The sequence below is a fragment of the Hemicordylus capensis genome, chromosome 2 (genome assembly GCF_027244095.1).
Source record: "Hemicordylus capensis ecotype Gifberg chromosome 2, rHemCap1.1.pri, whole genome shotgun sequence".
NCBI classification, from domain to species: Eukaryota; Metazoa; Chordata; class Lepidosauria; order Squamata; family Cordylidae; genus Hemicordylus; species Hemicordylus capensis.
In genome coordinates, this window is record NC_069658.1 from 2,973,075 (window position 1) to 2,991,364 (window position 18,290).

An 18,290-nucleotide genomic window follows, 5' to 3' on the forward strand; every position below is an offset into this window, starting at 1 on the left:
GGGTGGGCGACCCCGACTACTGAGGTGGAAGGACGTGTTGTACAACACGCCTGCCGAAGGAAGCCTCAGCAGAGTGCCAGAGGTACAGCTTGTAGTGTCTTGTAAAGGTAGATGGGACAGACCACGTCGCTGCTCTGCAGATGTCCTCCAAGGGGACGTTTGTCAAGAAGGCAACTGACGTGGCTCCTGCGTGAGTGGAATAGGCTGTGATCTTCAGCGGGGTAGGCAGGTGTTGTGCTTCGTAGGCCAAGGTGATACAGGCCTTTATCCATCTGGCTAGAGTGGAAGATGACACTGGTTGTCCCACCGTAGAAGGCAGAAAAGATACAAAAAACGCTTCTGTGGTCTGGAAGGCAGATGTTCAGGAGAGGTAAGTCTTTAGGCAATGGCGGACATCAAGCTTGCACCATTCTTTTTCTTGTGGATGAGAAGGTTTAGGGCAGAATGAAGGGAGTACTAGGTTCTGCAACCTATGGAAAATTGAAGCCACCTTTGGTATAAAGGTCAGATCTGGAATGAGGGTCACCAAATCCGCAGAGTAAATGCAGAATCTTTCATTGGCTTAGAGTGCCCGCAGTTCGGAAATTCACTTGGCCGATGTGATGGCTATTAGGAAGGACGTCTTCATGGAAAGTACCCATAGTGGGATAGAACGCATAGGTTCAAAGGGAGTCGCATGTAAGGCTCTAAGAACCTTGGGTAAGTCCCATGAAGGGAATCTGTGCACCGCTGGTGGTGATAGTAGCATGGCTTCACGAAGAAATAGTTTCAAGTGTTGGTGTGACGATATGGCCTTCCCCTTGGGTGGAGTCAGGAGGTGTTTGTTCGTAGGCCCTTGTCAAGCCCATCCTGCAGAAAGGTCAAGAGTTCCAGAAGTCCACATTCAGTGGGTATGAGTTTGTGCTGCCTGCACCAGCACAAAAAGACGTGCCATATACACTGGTAAATCCTATTTGTGGGTGACCTTCTTGATGCTAATAAGGTATCTAGGACTCTCTTATCATAGCCAATGCGGCCTAGCAGGCTGCGTTCAGTTGCCATGCGGCAAGCCTGAACCAATTTGGGTCATGGTGCAGGATCAGCCCAGTCCATGGCCCCGAGAACTGCTATACACAACTGAGTAGGTCACCTCTTTCGGGGGAAAACCATGGGCCCTTCACTGAAAGATGCCTGATCTTCACGAACTAGGGGCGGTGGGGCCAGTAGGGAGCCACCAGGATCACCTGTGCCCTCCACAATCTGACCCTGCAAAGGAACCTGGCAGAAATGCATATAGCAGTTCTCAGGGCCATGGACTGGACATGGCATCCAATGCTTCTGCCTACGGGCACGGGAAGTGGGAGAAGACTCACAGCGTTTGGTTGTTGAGTTGGGATGCAAAGAGGTCCACTGCTGGTTGACCCAGAGCTTCCGTGAGTAGACGGAAAACCTGCGGGTCGATCCTCCATTCCTCCGGATGTAGATCTTGGCAGCTCAGACAATCCGCCTGTGTGTTGAGTGTGCTGCTGACATGGTGAGCCATGATGCAGACCAGGTGGGTCTCTGACCGAAGAGTTTCCATTCTGAATTTTCTATGTCTGACCCATTTGTTTAAGTATTTGAGGTCCAAGACTGCCTGAGATGATCTGTCTTTTTTGGGCACAGTGAACAAGATAGAGTAGATGCCTAGATGGTACTGTTGTGGAGGAACCGGTTCTATTGTCAAAATGGTGAGGAGGCAATTTATTGCTTGTTGAAGTGCAGTATGTTTCAGATGGGATTTGGATCTTGGCATGGGCAAGAAGCAGTCCCTGGGGTGTGATGTTAACTCTATCTTGCACCTGTTCAGAACTGTATCGAGGACCCACTTGTCAGATATGGAGGACTCCCATGTGTGAAAGAAGTGAGCTAGGCGGCCTCCAACCCCTATCAAGTCAGGAGGACTGGCGTAGTTTGGTCTGCTGGCCAAATTGCTGCTTTGAGGAGTCAGGCCGGGTGTTAAAGCGCTGTCTATTCCATCCAGTGCGCTGTTGTCTGGTGTCCCTATCTTTGGGGCAGAACCCACCGTGAAATGGCTGAAAGGGCTGATTAAATCTTCAGGTGGGTGGCTTGTCCTCTTTGCGAGTGGCAGATAGAAGCGCCTTCTTATCTTTCATCTTGACCAGTATGTCCTTTAAGGTGTCATCGCTGAACAGCTTGGCAGATGTAAAGGGGACTGCAGAAAGTTCACAATCTAAAAAGAAAGTTTGAGATGCAGCATCCGCTTGCCATTGTTGCAGCCAAAGGGTGCGCCTGGCAACAACACTGATGGCTGCAGCGCGGGCTCCAAAACGCACCACATCGAGGGCTGCATCTGCAATGAACACTTGGGCCCTCTGGATTTTTAGTTGAATTTGCCTTTGTCTGGTTGGCTCAAGCGGGAGCGACTGCATCAGCTCATCCATCCAAAGTAGTGCAACTCTGGGGAAAATCGATGCCTCAGCTGAGGCTCTTCTAGAAAGGGAAGTGCACTCATTATTTTTCTTCAATTGGAACTCCAGTTTCTTCTCTGTCGGATCCTTAAGGACCGACTCTCCATCTTTAGGTAATATGGCTCCCGATGTGAGAGTGGCCACATGAGTGTCCACTGGGGGAACCTGCAGTAAGGCTGCTGCTGCTGCTGGAGCAAAGCCGTAATGCTTCTGGCTAATGTTGTGGTCTTTTTCTGCAGAGGTGGGGCCTGCCATTCCTGGCGTAAGACCTCAGTAAAGATTTCCAGTAAGGGAAACAAGAACTCTGGTGAGGATGAAGTGGGAAGCACTATGGAGTCCCTGGAGGGGGCAGGAGAGGCTTGCAAGCCCTCAATTGTAATGCCCAGTGTCTGAAGCGCTTTCAGAAACAGGGTAGAAAAATCTTCAGGTGGGAATAGACTGTGGGGGTGAGCAGAATGCGCTATTTGCAGGCCGTCCGACCATTTCCCCTCTGCCTTTGAATCCAGCCCCGGGTCTGGGTCAGCGGGAACTGTTCCTGAGCCAATGGGCCCCTCTTGTGGGATAGGTGAGCCCTCCGGGGACAGAGGCTCTGTGGGTCTCCCCGGGTGCGGGTTGGGAGATCATAATCCAAAAGCTCAGAGGAATGAACGGAGAGGGGACACCTAGGTAATTTCCTTGGCTCTCCATCGGATTTTTCCTTAGATCTCTGTGTGTGCTTGCTCTTATGGCTCCTTTTTCTCCTTCTAACTGGAGATTCTGAGGAGTTCGAAGAGGAATCTGAATCCCCCGACCCAGAGGAGGAAATATACCGCACTCTGTGCTTGGCACACTTTTTGTGCGATTTGGTGGGAAGGCGTTTACTCCTGCTTTGCTGCAACAGGTATGCCAGTCCTCCAGCATGTTTCTCAAGCAAGGGGGAATGGCGGGGTTGGAGGGGGAGGGACCTGGAAGCCGGGGCTGGGAGCCGGGAGCCGGGATCTGGGAGCCGGGGCTGCAAGGGTTCCATGGGGACCGAGGGTCCTGAAGGACCGGGACTCACCCCCTCCTCGATAGGCTGCTGCTCCGGCTGGCTGGCCGGCGGTAGAAGCTGGTTCACAATGGATGCTTCTGCGCCCGCGTTGTCCTCCAGTTGGTGGTGAGGAGGCATTTTTCCCCCTGGAGATGCTCCCAGGGAACTAGAGTGCCCTGAGGACAGCAAGGCACTTGGCGTCTCAGTGACGCCATCTTTCCCCACTCTGCTCTTTTTTTCTGGCCGGCGTGGGCCTGCAGCGCCCGATGGCAGTGGGTGAAAGCTGCAGGGGGCCGAATCTGGCCCTTTCCGAGGCTACGCGTTCTGGGCTTCCTGGCTGAGTTCAGAGGGAGGTGGAATGTTCATGCCTCCCGGCGTGCCTTCGTGTCGCCTGCTCTGTTTCTCTCTCTCCTCCATGGTGGCCCGCCCCATCCTCTTCTTCTGAGGTCACCGGGGAAATGTGTGTGGGGGGGTGTTGGATCGATCACACCTCTGGGCGTATCAGCACGGCTCCCGCTGGCCCCCGTCCTGGGTCCTCCAACCTCCCACCATTGCTGCTGACTCGGATGCAGTGGTCCTCAGCTGAGTTCTTTCTGCAGTGGGCACCAGCACACTGTGGTGCTGAAGCCTGCTATTTTGCCCTGAATCCGCCGTTTTCTTGCCTTTGGGCAGTAAACCTTGCAGCAGTCCGACTCTAAGAGGCTCCATCAGGTCAGTGGGGAAGGCAGAGAGAGCAGGCGGGTAGAGCAGGGAGTGAGCGGAAGGGAGCTTTTAAAAAGGCTGTGTGTGTGTGTGTGTGTGTGTTGTATAGGCAACAGAATGGAACAAAGCAGTGCCGATGCAGGCAGGAGGAGATCAGAGGGAGTAAAAAGCCAAAAGAGGTAAAGTAGAAGGGAGATAAGAGGAAGCAGGGCTTAGTCGGCCGTTCTGGAGCAAAGCAGGACAAAACTAAACTGGGAGGAGTTATCCCTCCCGGGCCTTTTAAAGGCTATCACTAGTTTGAATTCGTCCTACCTGGAGCATGCTAGAAAGGATAACACACGGAGATGTCCTCACCCAGCAGCTGAGAAGTTAAGACTATTTGAGTGACTCAAGTGGGCTTCCTGGCTTGTATGAAGGTGCATTAGAGCAAATACTCTGTAAAATATGATAAAGGGGAAATGCTGGAGGGAAACCCAAAGCTAGTGCTGGGGCACCCCAAGAAAACAACTCTCTGAACCACAGGGACCACATCCACGCACAGAAAGTATTTGGTGGCTGGGGGGGTGGGGGGTGAAGGACTGTTGTATAGGCCAAGAGGGGCAGAAAGATGAAATCCACAGTCTTTCAATAAGAAGCTTCCTGTGTGGACAAAACAAAGGCGGGGGAACAGAAAGGCAGTCCATGTGGACAGTCTGTAGTAACTCATAAGAACAGCCCAGCGGGGTCAGGCCCAAGAAGGCCTCCCTAGTCCAGCATCCTGTTTCACAGAGCAACCCACCAGATGCCTCTGAGAAGCCCCCAGGTAAGCGGCGAAGGCATGCCCTCTCTCCTGCAACACACTCCAGCTTGTGTTTAGCACACTTCCCCCTCCCACAATAAGCCTCCCCTTCTGGGATCCCTGCCTCCAGCATGTGTATATGAAATGATGATCCACCTGTGGCTTTCATGCATTTTCCACATAGGTGAAAGTGACCCTAAATCACCCAGATGCCTTCCACTCATTCTGCTGAACACGCCTATCTTTCAAACACTGCAACGTAACTGCACAGGTTCACTTAAATACACACTTCTGAAAAATCCTGTCACAAGTGGAATTTTCTGGATATGAAAACAAAGTGGGGGAGAAATTCTGGACCCCTCCCCTCTTCAAAATAGGTTGGCCAGGATTCCATGATGGAATTTTAGTCGGCATTCAAATACCTTGAATGCCCTCCTCCTGCACCCTGGCTGATGCAGGCTGCTGTGTACTACCGATGGCAGAATTTGCTCTCGCCTGGCCTGGACCCAGCCACACACAGGACTTTTCCAAGGTTAAATAAGCATCTGGGGCCAAGCTGAGGCTTGAGCCACTGCTGTGGCCACCATCTCCTCCTCCTCCTCCCACACCCCGGGCACACCTCCTCTGGTGATTTGCAGCCCACAGAATACCTCCCTGCACCCTGGGGGTGTTTTCACACAAGGCATCTGTTATTACTTGAAAGCAGGAGGTTGGAGGAGGCAGGAGCAGAATCTCAATCCCTTTTGGCCGTGTAAAGATTAATTACAAATGGGCCTTTAAAAATAAATTTGACAATTTAGATGCAGAGAGGGAGAGGGAGAAATAAAGCTGTGACTCCCATTAGGCACAAGATGACTTCTAAATACACTGTGTTAACAGCATTCAGAAGCAGCAGCAGGCCAGCAGCTGCCTCAGGCACATCAGCAGAGATGGCTGCTGGAGCTGCACCCAGGTCAGACGACTGTGGTAATTAATTAGACACAACGGCTTTTGTCGGGCACACCAGCGCAAAAGCCTTCTGGGCCTCCTCTGCAAGCCTCTTCCTCGGCTTAATCCCAGCCACCTGGGTCAATTGCAGGGGAGAGAGAAGGTGCGTGGCAGATGTGTCCTTCTTCCCACAGCCTGCTTCTTCTTGAAAACTTGCACACTTTGCATGAAACACACATGCAGGCTGTGGGAACGAGGACACAGACCTTCTCTCTCCCCTGCAACGGACACATGCTGCGGCCTCTGGTTTGGCCCGTGTCATGGGCAAGTACCTTGAAGCTGCTGAGAGCTCAGCCCAAACAGCCCCTGCAGCATTCGCTCCAACTGCCCCAAGGAGGAGAGCTGGTCTTGTGGTCGGGGGCATGAAAGGCCCACCCTGGTTTGCATTTGGATGGGAGGCTGCACATGAGCACTGTAAGAGATTCCTCATAGGGGATGAAATGAAATACATAGGAAGCTGCCTTTTACTGAGTCAGACCTTGGTCCATCTAGCTCAGTATTGTCTACCCAGACTGGCAGCAGCTCTTCCAAGGTTGCAAACAGGAATCTCTCTCAGCCATATCTTGGAGATGCTGCCAGGGAGGGAACTGGGAAATTTCTGCATTCAGATCCTCTTCCCAGAGCATCCCCACCCCGTCAGGGAAATATCTTGCAGTGCTCACACATGTGTTCTCCCATTCAAATGGAAACCAGGGCAGACCAGGGATGGGGCCCTAGCTCAGTGGCAGAGCATCTGCTTGGCATGCAGAAGGTCCCAGGCTCAATCCCTGGCAGCATCTCCAGATAGAGCTGGGAGAGACTCCTGCCTGAAACCTTGGAGAGCCGCTGCCAGTCAGCGTGGACAAGACTGAGCTAGAGGGACCCAGGGTCTGACTCTGCAGAAGGCAGCTTCCTACATTCCCCTATTTACCTGGGACAATCCGTGTTTACTTGGCCTTTTCCTAGTAAATTGCTGTCTCTGTTTTGTCCCAGGATTGCTTGTAAGGGGAACCTTTTTCAAGTACTGTTGATGCAAGTTGCTATTCTTCAGAGGTCAGCTCCCTCCCCAGGGTCTGTAGAAGTTCAATCTCAGTCTGGGGAGTGGATCCATCACCCCTCCTGTCAATGCACACACAGGAACACCAGCACTCAGCCTGCCTTAGAGATCTAGCATGAACTGTTCATAACCTATTGCAGGACATACACACTATCACCCCTCACATGCAATTAAAGGACATCAACACTCCCTTGCAACTCATGCAAACGTGTCAACATGCCCTCGGGTGACGTCAGAACAGGCACATTCACACCAGCAGCCCTGACATTATCACATGTAGGGCTGCTGCAGAGCTGTTCTTCATCTCAAGTGGCCCGCAGTCAAGGCAAAATAACAGTAAACCTTGTTGATGCAGAACATCATATGAAGCTCCTGACAAATCCTGAGTAGTGAACCCATTAGGGCTGTGATATGCAGTCAACTAAGTGGTTCAATTAAACCCCTTCTGACCAATTAAAAAAGTAGCACCTGAGTAATCAAGCAACAGATTTTTTAAAAAGCCATTTGAGGCACTTACAAACATTATGGTAGCACATTTCAGAAGAGGTATTCCCCCTTCTCTCACCTAACCACAGAAAAGAATGCCTCTTCTCAGATGGCCTCTGCTGCAATGCAGGGACCATCCAAAATTAAACAGCATGCTTTCCTCTGCAAAACAAATGGTGGTGTTGGTCATTTACAACTGATTAATCAATTAGTTCTCATATTATCAATAATTTCTTTAATTAGGCAGTAACCCTAAAAGTGATCAGGAGGGAAACCTTTGAATCCAGAGGCACGCTCATTAACACCTCACCACAATGGAAAGACTCTGGCCAAAGTATACACATCACTGGGCAGGTGATGGACAGGGCATCAAACCACACAAAGTGACTTGATTCTCTCTAGCCCCTTTGCTGATGAAAACCATAAGGAGAGGCAGTCTAGAACAGCTGTCATTCCATTTTTGATTATTATTTATTTAACATATTTGTAGGGCTTGCGCCGAGAGGGGTGGGACAGGATTGGGATAGGGCGTGCAGTGAGGGTGGGGGATGGAAGAAAATAGCAGCAAGAACCAAAGTTTCAAACTAAGCCCCTGGAAGAGTCTGTGTTTAGCTCCATTCTCTTTTATGCTCAGGCAGACTAAAATCCAAAAAGCTTGTGCAAGCTTTAAAAAGTCTGATCCGATCCAAATCTGACCTGATCTGATTCTGAAATTTTCAGAATCTGATTCTTTGCCCCCTGGGTATGTCAGATATCAGGATGCTAGAGCATCCTGATATCTTGGGACCTTCTGGTTGGAAATCCCACTTAAAATTTGATTGGATTTCCCCCCCTAGAGGTGAATGGGGGGGGGGGGGAGAGAAAATAACTAACATTCACCAGTTGTGCCTAGAGCCTTGAAACTTGCCACACATGCAAGGAAGGAGGTCAGGCCCCCTGTAGTCAATTTGAAGAGAATTGGGGTAATTTTCTGATTTTTGGTGAATTTTTGAAATTTGTTTAAAATGTTGAAATCTGGATTGTTTCAAGCCAGAACTTTACAAAAACTTCTGAAACTGGAGATCCCCCTTGGATCATCATTCCATCAGCTTGCGGAGGAATCTGCCCTTTGTCTCCATGAAACGTGGTAACAACATCCCCACCCTCAAACTAAATGGATGGGCATACAGAATTGTGTGGTTTTTTCCAAGCCTATAGGTAACTCTTCTGATTTGGGGGGGATTTTTTGAAAAATGTTAAAATAGAAAAAAGGGCTAAAACTGGCTTATTTACGCCAGAACATTCTGGAGCTAAAGCCCTCTCTAGGACCATCATTCCACCCCATGCGGAAGAAAATGGACATTCCTTTGATTTTATATTAGGTTGTTGTTGTTGTTTAAACAGTCAGACAGGTGTTATTGACTGGTTTGTTTTATCCAGACATCGAGTCCTTCCCAAGGACCTGGGATGCCAGAATTTTATTGTCAATGTTGTTGCTGTTGTTATAGATATCGTCGCAGAATATAGGCTGTTCCCAGTAAAGTTGCTTTTTGTAATTGGCTGATGGTGATTTCTGTGGCCCCGATGGTGTTGAGGTGCTCTTCAAGGTCTTTTGGAACTGCACCCAGGGCGCCAATTACCACTGGGATTATTTTGGTCTTCTTCTGCCACAGCCTTTCCATTTCAATTGGTAGATCTTTGTATTTGGTGATTTTTTCTATTTCTTTTTCTTCAATTCTGCTATCACCTGTCGATTATTTTCACTTGTTTTTCTTTCTTTTTGACTACAGTTATATCTGGTGTATTGTGTGGCAGATGTTTGTCTGTTTGTAGTCCGAAGTCCCATAATATTTTTGCATAATCATTTTCTACAACGTTATTCATTATTATTATTATTATTATTATTATTACTACTACTACCACCCTTTGCAGGAACTGGCAGACCTTTTGAAATGGATTGAAAGGACTTTACAGCTTTTAATCACATAATGGCTAGAAGGGAGTGTGAGAAATTCTTTCTAACCACAAGAAACAGAAAATTCAAAGTACTGACTTTTACTGACTGTGCTTCTGCAACGGGGAAGACAAAAACTGATATAAAATCAAATGAATGTCCTTTTTCCTCCACATGAGGGTGAAATGATAGTCTACAGAGAGCTTCAAATCCAGAACATTTTGTAAAGTTCTGGCTGGAAACAAGCTTGTTTTAGCCCTTTTTTCTATTTTTATTCCACCACCATCCCAAAATCAAAGGAGTTATCCATAGCCTCAAAACACACACACAAACACAGAGTCTTGCCAATATGGAATTCAAATGTGCCAGATTTCATAATGGTAATCCCATCCATTCCGCAAAATATAAAGCGGGAAGGGGGCCAAAGGGGCATGCTGTTACCCCTTTTCATGAAGGCAAAGGGCAGATTCTTCCACAAAATTGGGCAGAAGGGGGAGTTGACCAATTCTCTTCAAATTCACTACAACGGACCCTGACCTCCTTCCCTAAGTGTGTAGCAAGTTTCAAGGCTCTAGGCCTATCAGCGACTTTTAGTGAATTTTTTTCCGATTTCCCCATTCACCTGAGGGGAAATCCTATTTTTAAAAGGTTTTGAAATGGCAGTTACTGCCATTTTTTACCTCCGACCTCCCAACATGAATTGCAACTTTCCAACACAGCATATTGAATCTTTCCAATCCGATTATCTGAAAATCAATGTCAGATTGGAAATGTCAGATTTTCTGAAACTGATTTTGCAAATTTTGGATGAATTCTGACATTTCCAATCCAACTTTGCACAGGCCTAGAATCCAATGTGTATCAAACCCTCCGTCACCCAAGAAGTGGTGCGACAGAGAGTCTTCCGCCCCCACCCACCCCATCCCTTTACCCCTAACTAACCATAAATCTGTTGCATACACATGAATTCTGCTGTTCCAACACCCACGGGGAAGAAGGGAGAGGAATTAAGGCATACAGAGACAGCCAAAGACTACAGGGATATTAGGCTGGCTGCACAAAAGAACAACAGCTCCACCAGACTAAATTTGGAGGGGGTGAATTTGGGTGCTCACTGGCTAGAGCAGGGCTTCCCATCCTTGAGCACCCAGATGGTTGCTAGACTACAATCCCCATCATCCCCAGCCACAATGGCCAAAGGATCCTAGCTCCCTCTCACAGTGACACTGGGCCTTTTCCTCACCCTCATTTAGAAGGCTTCAGCTCTCCACAGCTGTAGAGTTCAGAGGGGGTATCTGTGGCAGCATTAAAAGGTGGCTTGGGAAAGATGCTCTCCCACTTTCCAAGCCACAGCAGGCTATACAAGCCTAGAGAGAAACTAGAAGGTTCTGTGGAGGCCTTGCAGCAGGGGAGAAAGCGGCAGCATCTCCCACCAAAGCTCATGAGCACCACAGGGCTTCAGTGCAGCACTTCAGGGAGACTGCAGCTCTTCCTCAGCTACCCGAGTCCTCAGAAGGTGTCCTCACTAGTCCCCACACAACAGACAGCTCCCCTGCCCCGGAATGACTGCCGAAGCTTCCCCACCCCTCCCTGATCCGAATCACAGTGTTCATCCAGCTACCCCAAAGCCAGAGAGGTCCCTATTATGCGTTGCACTATGAAGCTTCTTCCCTCTGCTTCTGCTTATAGTGTTCCTCAGGCAGGTTCCTCAGACGCTCAGCAGCCTGTAGAAAGGAGACCAGCATGTCGGGTGAGACCCTAGGAGGGGGCAGAGGGTTAGGCATCCATTCTCCACTCTGCTAGGGCTGAAACAGGCCCCGCCTACTGGCCCACTGGTAACAGACACACTTCTGTTCCATACGCCCTAGAGGAGCACGGGCTTGCTCCAGAGTTCACTCTGTGCCCAAAAGAATCGCCAGTTCCGCTCCTAACGTCTTCATGGTTCCCACTAATAGCACCATCCCAACTACTTACCATTAATGGAGCACTTCTGCCCCGTCGCCGCTAGTGTGTCCTCTACCAGAACACCACAGTAAGGCAAGGGTTTACTAGGCACATGGTCTGGACAAGAACCAAGGGGCAGGGTGCTACTTCAAGGCCACACAGCACAACCCACGGCAAGGGCGTGACTCACACCCAGAGGCACATCCAGGTCTGTGTGCAGGGCTCCCGCTACTGCCAAGGAGGGCCGCTCCTCCCTGCTCTATCCAGTCAAATGTGTCAGGAGCGGAAGGCTGAATCCCCATGTGCTTATACTCAGGGGTAAGCCCCATCAAAGACAGCGGCACTTACTTCCAAGCAGACAGGCATGTGGTTGCACTCGAAGTCACCAGGTGCTGATTCCCTCTTAGGCAGAGGAAAGGAGCCCCTCTCTTTCCGGGACACACACACACCTGCAAACCATGCTTTCCCAAGCCATGCCTCTGCCCACAGCTTTTTCCGGTGCTGGGCACCGCCACTCACCTGCTCCGGAGTCAGATCCCTCTGGGCCTGAGCCAGCATTTCATAGCCAACCATGAACTTGCGGACAGTGGCAGAGCGCAGCAAGGGTGGGTAGTAGTGGGCGTGCAGCTGCCAGTGGCTGCAGTCGGCATCCCGGTGGGGCCCGGTGGGGGCTCCTGCCAAAGGCATCAGGCAGTCAAGGGGGCTGTTAGAAGCAAGTGCCGGGCCTAGTGGTCAGGGCTCGGCAAAGATGCCTTGGCCTCATCTGGACAGGAGCACCCAAAGCAGGCAGGCAAGACTGAGGAGGAACTCAGAGCAGCCTGCAAGAGGGCCAGTGGGAGCAACCGCCCAGGCTATCCAGACCCCTCTCCTATCCCCACAGCAGGCCCGGCATGCTCAAGAAAGAAGGCCGTGTGGGCAAGCCAAAGTGAGAGGGGCCGGGGGCAGAATCCTCTACGGGCTTAATCCTCCTTCCTCTCTACAAGTCTAGATAGGAGTAGGATAATGAGAAGAGACAAGAGGCCAGGTCAGACTAAAGCAGGGGTTCCCAAACTGGGGTTGCAGCTGCTGTTGGACTACAACACGACCACTGTGGGGACGATGGGAGTTGTAGTCCAAGCAGCTAAGGACCCAAGGGAGGGAACCCCTGGACAAAGGCATGCCCACTGAGCCTGATACCAGCTCACAAGAGCAAGCTGGGGAGTGATTCCAGGCACAAGGGGCCCACTGAAATGGGGCAGAAGAAAGGGAAATTAAAAGGAGGCAAGGCCTTGGGAGCCCAATAGGCTGTACCCTCTAAGGTTGAATCATGACTGGGGGACTGAAGTGGGCAAGTCCTCCCTTCCCACTCCACACCACAAGGACAACCTGAGGGCCAGTGGCTTGCATGGCTTGACAAGAGGATTCAGAGAGGAGGAGAGATCTGGGAACAGCGGCCAGCTGGGAGAGCTCCATGGCTGTTGCTGAGAAGCAGCAGTAGAAGAGGACCACTGGCCTCCCTATCCCCCTTCTGGGCTTCCCGGAGGCCTCTGGCTGGAGGCAATGGGAGCCCACAGCATCTCAGGACCAAAGAGTGGGAACCTTCAGCCCCTAGAGATGGGATAGGGCTGGAAAATACACACCTCAAAATCCTGAGGTATCTGAAGAGGGGAAAGGATGGGCTCTGGGGTTCTGGGAAGGAATGAGGGAGCCAACCTATCTGCAGTGCTTACCATGCCAGCCCATGGAATAGGGAAAGGAGATCTGGAAGAGATTGTCATACTTGGTGAGAAGCCTCTTCATGATGGAAGCCAAGCCTGCAACACAAGAGGCTCCAAGAAGTCAGGCTGGACCATGTGCAGAAAGCCCACTGCTTGCAATTCCAAGGTCATGGCCCTTCACCAAATCTTGCAAGTGGGAGGGGACCTCAAACCCAAGTCCCTGCCAACAGCAGGGCTTTTTCCTGAAGTACCTTTGCCAATTCGAATCTCTGGTTCAAATCCTTGCCAGTTTGAATCCCTGCTGCTGTGTTTCCCAGACTATGGGAAACATATATGTCGGGCAGCAGTGATATAGGAAGATGCTGAAAGACATCAGCTCACACTATGCAGGAGGAGGCCATGGGAAACCCCTCCTGTATTCTACCAAAGAAAACCACAGGGCTCTGTGGGCGCCAGGAGTCGACACCGACTCGAGGGCACACTTCACCTTTACCCTTGCCAGAAAAGAATTGTCCCCCTACTCACATCCGGCCACTAACACTGTGGAAGTGGCCTGAAATAGTCGCTCGATCTTGTGCCAGGGATTCCAAGGCTTGAAGCAGGAACTTCATGGCCTGTGAGCAAGATCCAGCTGAGTGAGCGACTTGGGACTGCCCCCCACCCCCAGGCATGGAAGGGCAACAGGGCTATGCAGCATCTGACCCTGCTCTCAGCAGGCAGCTTCCGGATTGGCCAGGTGTGGTGTAGTTACTGGGAGCAGCAGAGTCATAACTGGGAGCCTGGCCACCTTGACCGTGCTTAGCCAGCAGACCTCACTCTGGCTCCAGACCCTGGGCTGGAGAACAGCCGCCAGTACCCTGGATTCTGCTATGGCTTCGCATCGTGGGCCTCCTGGGTCAAACCCACCTAAGAACAAGGCAAATAATGGGAGCCCAGCAGGCTCTTCCTGCCATCCCCTGATCCACGGGGAAGTTTCCTCCCTAACACCACTGCGCAAGGCTTCCTGAAGCAGGGAAAGGTCTTGGTGGACCAAAGTTCAGCAAAAGAGAGCTCCAAAAGATCTCTCCAAACTGGAGGAGTGGGCAACAAAATGGCAGGTGCAATTCAATGTGAGCAAGTGTAAAGTGATGCATATTGGGATGATCGGGGGCCTAGAGCACCTTCTTTACAAGGCAAGGCTACATCATGGTGGGGGGGTGCTTTCAAGTTTAGAAAAAAGACGACTGAGGGGAGACATGAGAGAGGTCTATAAAATCATGCATGGTGTGGAGAAAGTGGATAGAGAAATGTCTTTCTCTCACATAACACTAGAACCAGGGGTCTTGATTGCCAAGGAATTTAGGGCCAAAAAAAGGAAGTACTTTTTCACACAACACATAATCTATGGAATTCTCTGCCACGGGATGTGGTGATGGCCACCAGCTTGGATGGCTTTAAAGGGGCAGCTTAGACAAATTCATGGGGGTCACATCTATCAATGGCTACTAGTCTGGTGGCTATAGGCCACCTCCAGCCTCAGAAGCAACATGCCTCTGGATCCTGGTTGCAGAGGAGCAACAGGAGGAGAGAGGGCATACCCCTCACCTCTTGCCTGTGGGCTTCCCAGAGGCATCTGGAGGGCCACCGCAGGAAACAGGATGCTGGACTAGATAGGCCTTGGGCCTCATCCAGTAGGGCTGTTCTTATGTTCTTAACGTGGTCCCACAGATCATGGATCATCTACCTGGTCTTAAGGAACATTTCTGAACACTGGTCCCATCTGGTCTCATAGATCTTGAGTGGTGAAAACCTCAGGTAACCTCTTCTACTGTTTCACCCAGCTTATATTTAATAAGAGCTTTTAAATAGGGCTGTTTCTTTCCCCAGACACCCCACCAGCCAATTAAGAATGATTTCCAGAGAAAAGGGCACTCTGGCCAGCTGGAAGTGTCCCATTCTTCCCCTTACATAGGAAGCTGCCTTCTATCGAGTCAGACCATGGGTCCATCTAGTTCAGGATTGTCTACCCAGACTGGCAGTGGCTTCTCCAAACTTATAGGCAGGAGTCTCTCTCAGCCCTATCTTGGAGATGCTGCCCGGGAGGGAACCTGGAACCTTCAGCATACAAAGCAAATGCTCTAGGGAATGTACTAGAATAAATGAATGACAGGAAATACCCACTGAAAAGCTCTGGTTCCTTACAAAAGGCCAAAGGAATGCATAGAATTTCCGGACGGACATTGGACATGTGGAAATTCCATGCATTCCATGGCTATTTGGAAGGAGGAACATAGGAAGCTGCCTTATAGCGTGTCAGACCATTGGCCCACCTACCTCAGTGTGGGCCACTTTTGGTAAGCAGGACTAGCCCACTAGGTGGCTCACATTCCATGCCCTGCTCCACACCAGCAAGCCGGGCTTCTTACCTGTATATTGTCTACACAGACTGGCAGCGGCTTCTCCCAGGTTGCAGGCAGGAATCTCTCTCAGCCCTATCTTGGAGATGCTGCTGCCAGGGAGGGAACCTGGCACCTTCTGCGTGCAAGCAGGCAGCTACTCTTCCCAGGGTGGCTCCATCCCCTGAGGGGAATACCTTACAACACTCACACATGTAGTCTCCCATTCAAATGCAAACTAGGGTGGACCTGCTTAGCAAAGGGGACAATCCATGCTTGCTACCACAAGACACTTGAGTTCCCAGTACCAATGGTCTGAGCAGCTATGTGCCCTCCTCTATCGAACCAGGGGGCAGTGCTGGGCACTTACTCTCTTTCTCGCTGTCACGAAGGTCCTGAAGGCGACTGACGTGTCGACGACGTGGCAGCAAGAGGGTCTGGAAAGGCCAGACTGCCCAGTAGGGGACGACCACCAGCCAGTCAGCATTCTCCACCACCATCCGCTCCTGCAAGCAGTCACAAATGAGGGGTCAGCCGCAGAGCCCAGCAGCAGCCCCCCAACTCTCCCGAGGGAACTACCTTCTTCTCAGCCTCCAACTGAGCATACTCGAGCAGCATGGGGATGCCACGGTCCTTGAGGTGCTTCTGCTGCGTCCGGTCCTCCAGGGAGGCTTCGTTGGGCAAGAAGTTGCTAGCCCAGACCTGGAGACGAGAAAAGGTGATGGGAGTGTTTGTGGCTTGTCCTCTCCCCAGCCCTGCCTGCTTCAAAGAAGTGGCTGCCCGGATTCTCTCTTGGAAAAGAGAATCCGGCTATTTGCAGGCTGATGCTGCCACCTCCTGGCGAGTTTCTCAACAGCAACGACAAGGAACTGGGACAAAGCCCAGAGAGAACCCAGGAGCTCATTTCCTCCCCCCTCCACAACCCTGTAAGCTTCCCCTTCACCGTTTAAAGGGTTGCGGTGGGGGAGCGCTGGAAACGGGTTCAAAGGAAGCTCGCCCTAAGGAGCCGGGGCTGGGCTGCTCCTCTCTCTGCCAGGTAGCAGCAGAGGCAGCTGTGCCTCCTTTGGCGCCCCCCTGGCTTGTTCGGATGAGCCGCTACTGGCCACAGGGCACGTCTCCTCGAAAGCCAATCCCATACTCCCTCCCAGACCCTTTCAATGGCGAGTCCTCCGAGCCCAGCCCAGCCCTCCCAGTGCTCAAGGGAAGCACGCCCGTCGGCTGCGCTTGCTGGCGGAGGGCTCATGCCTCCTTGATGCATTCCCCGACACGTATTCCCACCAGTTGGCGGGGCAGGAATTGTTCCAACCCCTCGGGGTCAGGGTTCTCCTGCATGCATACAGGTTCTCTGCCATTGGGAGAGACCCCCATTTACTACCCTACCCTCCCGCCGCCCCCAACACTTTGCTAACAATTCTTTCCTTCATTCATATCCTGCATGTTTGGTTACACATGGGGAAGGGTAGAACCGTATTCAGGGGAGATGGTAATCAGCTGCATCCAGAGCTGGCCCAACACCCAAATGGCACGCGCACACACACCCCTTCACTCTAACGTCGGGTCTACATGGTGGGGAGCCTCCCCAGCTTCTCCCACTGACAAGAACGACAGTGGTGATACACACACGGCTGCAATGATTGACAGCATGTCATCTGGCTCCAGACATGGTGGGAGCCCCTTAGCACGCACGGGTGGCCCATCTACTCACAAGGCACAGACACTGCAGTTCCTGCTAATGCCTCCTGCAGTGCCCAGCATTTATCTTGGAGATGTCCATGGCAGGGCGACACTTACTTGCTGGGGTGTCACCAGTTCAGTTGTGTGCATGAAGCCTACTTCTCTTTCCCAGCCCCAACCTGACCATCACGGAATGAATCGGGCGCCAGAGACACCTTCTCCCTGGCTACCATCAGGCTGAGCCAAGGTCTCCTGAGTTTTGACTGTCATGTTAAGTTTTCAAGAAGAGAGAATCTTTCCAATAAATATGAGCGTTACACAAAATTCAGAGGTGCACATCTGTTTTTCATCCCTGGACAATGAGCCATGTCCAGCCAGAACCAGTCAAAGCCCCCAAGAGCCCGATCCTTATGGCTCCAGGGAGGTGTGCCGTTCCTCGGCTGCTCCACAAGGTCTCAGCTTGGGGTACATGCAGGGCCACTCCAAGGGAGCAAAAGCTCGAGAAGCAGCAGCAGCCCCACTGTGGCCAGGCCCAGGCAGGCAGGGGAGCTCTGCTGCTCGAGACCCACAGGCAGCCTCCTTACCTGGCAGTGGGGATGTGGGTTGGAGCAGCCCATCATGGCTCCTTTGTTCTCAAAGATCTGCAACAAGAAAAGGGCTCCTTCAGCATAGCCACAGCGGCTTCCCCCACCATTCTTTGCAAGCCAGAGGGCGGCGTGGAGAAGGCAAAGAACCAGCCGTCCAACTGTGGAAGCAGGAAAGGGGCCTCCCTATGCGGGATCCTTAGCTCTGCTCCCAAGCACCCGAAGCAACATTCATGTGGCCAGCACTAGATCATCCTGTAAGGGTTGCACAGCAGGGGAGGCAGGAGTAGCCTACGGGGGCTACATACTCTTCTACGCTCTTCAGATTTTTGATTTTTTACACACGGTGGACATTCCTCGCCAGAAGAATCATGCTCTTAAGAACAAAAGAATAGCCCTACTGGATCAGGCCGAAGGAAGCCCATCTAGTCCAGCATCCTCCTTCACACAGTGACCCATCAGATGCCTCTGGGGAGCCCACAGGCAGGGCAGGCCCTCTCTCCTGCTGTTGCTCCCCTGCAGCTGGGATTCAGAGGCTAGAGGTGGCCAACAGCCACCAGACTAGTAGCCACTGACAGACCTATCCTCCATGACTTTGTCTCAGCACCTTTTAAAGTCATCCAAGCTAGTGGTTA

At 51.4% G+C, this 18,290-nt stretch overlaps 1 protein-coding gene across 9 annotated transcripts in view; it reads right to left on the reverse strand.

Annotated features, from left to right (window-relative positions):
* The window catches only part of GALT (galactose-1-phosphate uridylyltransferase), a 48,524-nt gene that overhangs the window by 12,859 nt on the left and 17,375 nt on the right, over nt 1-18,290 (reverse strand). For 5 of the 9 annotated variants that reach the window (XM_053292941.1, XM_053292935.1, XM_053292937.1 and 2 more), the window contains 6 exons: nt 17,656-17,712; nt 15,977-16,099; nt 15,768-15,903; nt 13,035-13,118; nt 11,845-11,999; nt 7,896-11,105 (listed from right to left, as the gene is read on the reverse strand). In XM_053292941.1, coding sequence (XP_053148916.1) covers nt 11,037-11,105; nt 11,845-11,999; nt 13,035-13,118; nt 15,768-15,903; nt 15,977-16,099; nt 17,656-17,712 — 624 coding nt within the window. In that variant the 3' untranslated portion in view covers nt 7,896-11,036. Of the gene's footprint in view, nt 1-7,895; nt 11,106-11,844; nt 12,000-13,034; nt 13,119-15,767; nt 15,904-15,976; nt 16,100-17,655; nt 17,713-18,290 lie in introns of those variants that run through there. The other 4 variants (XM_053292936.1, XM_053292940.1, XM_053292939.1 and 1 more) reach the window with 4 other exon arrangements.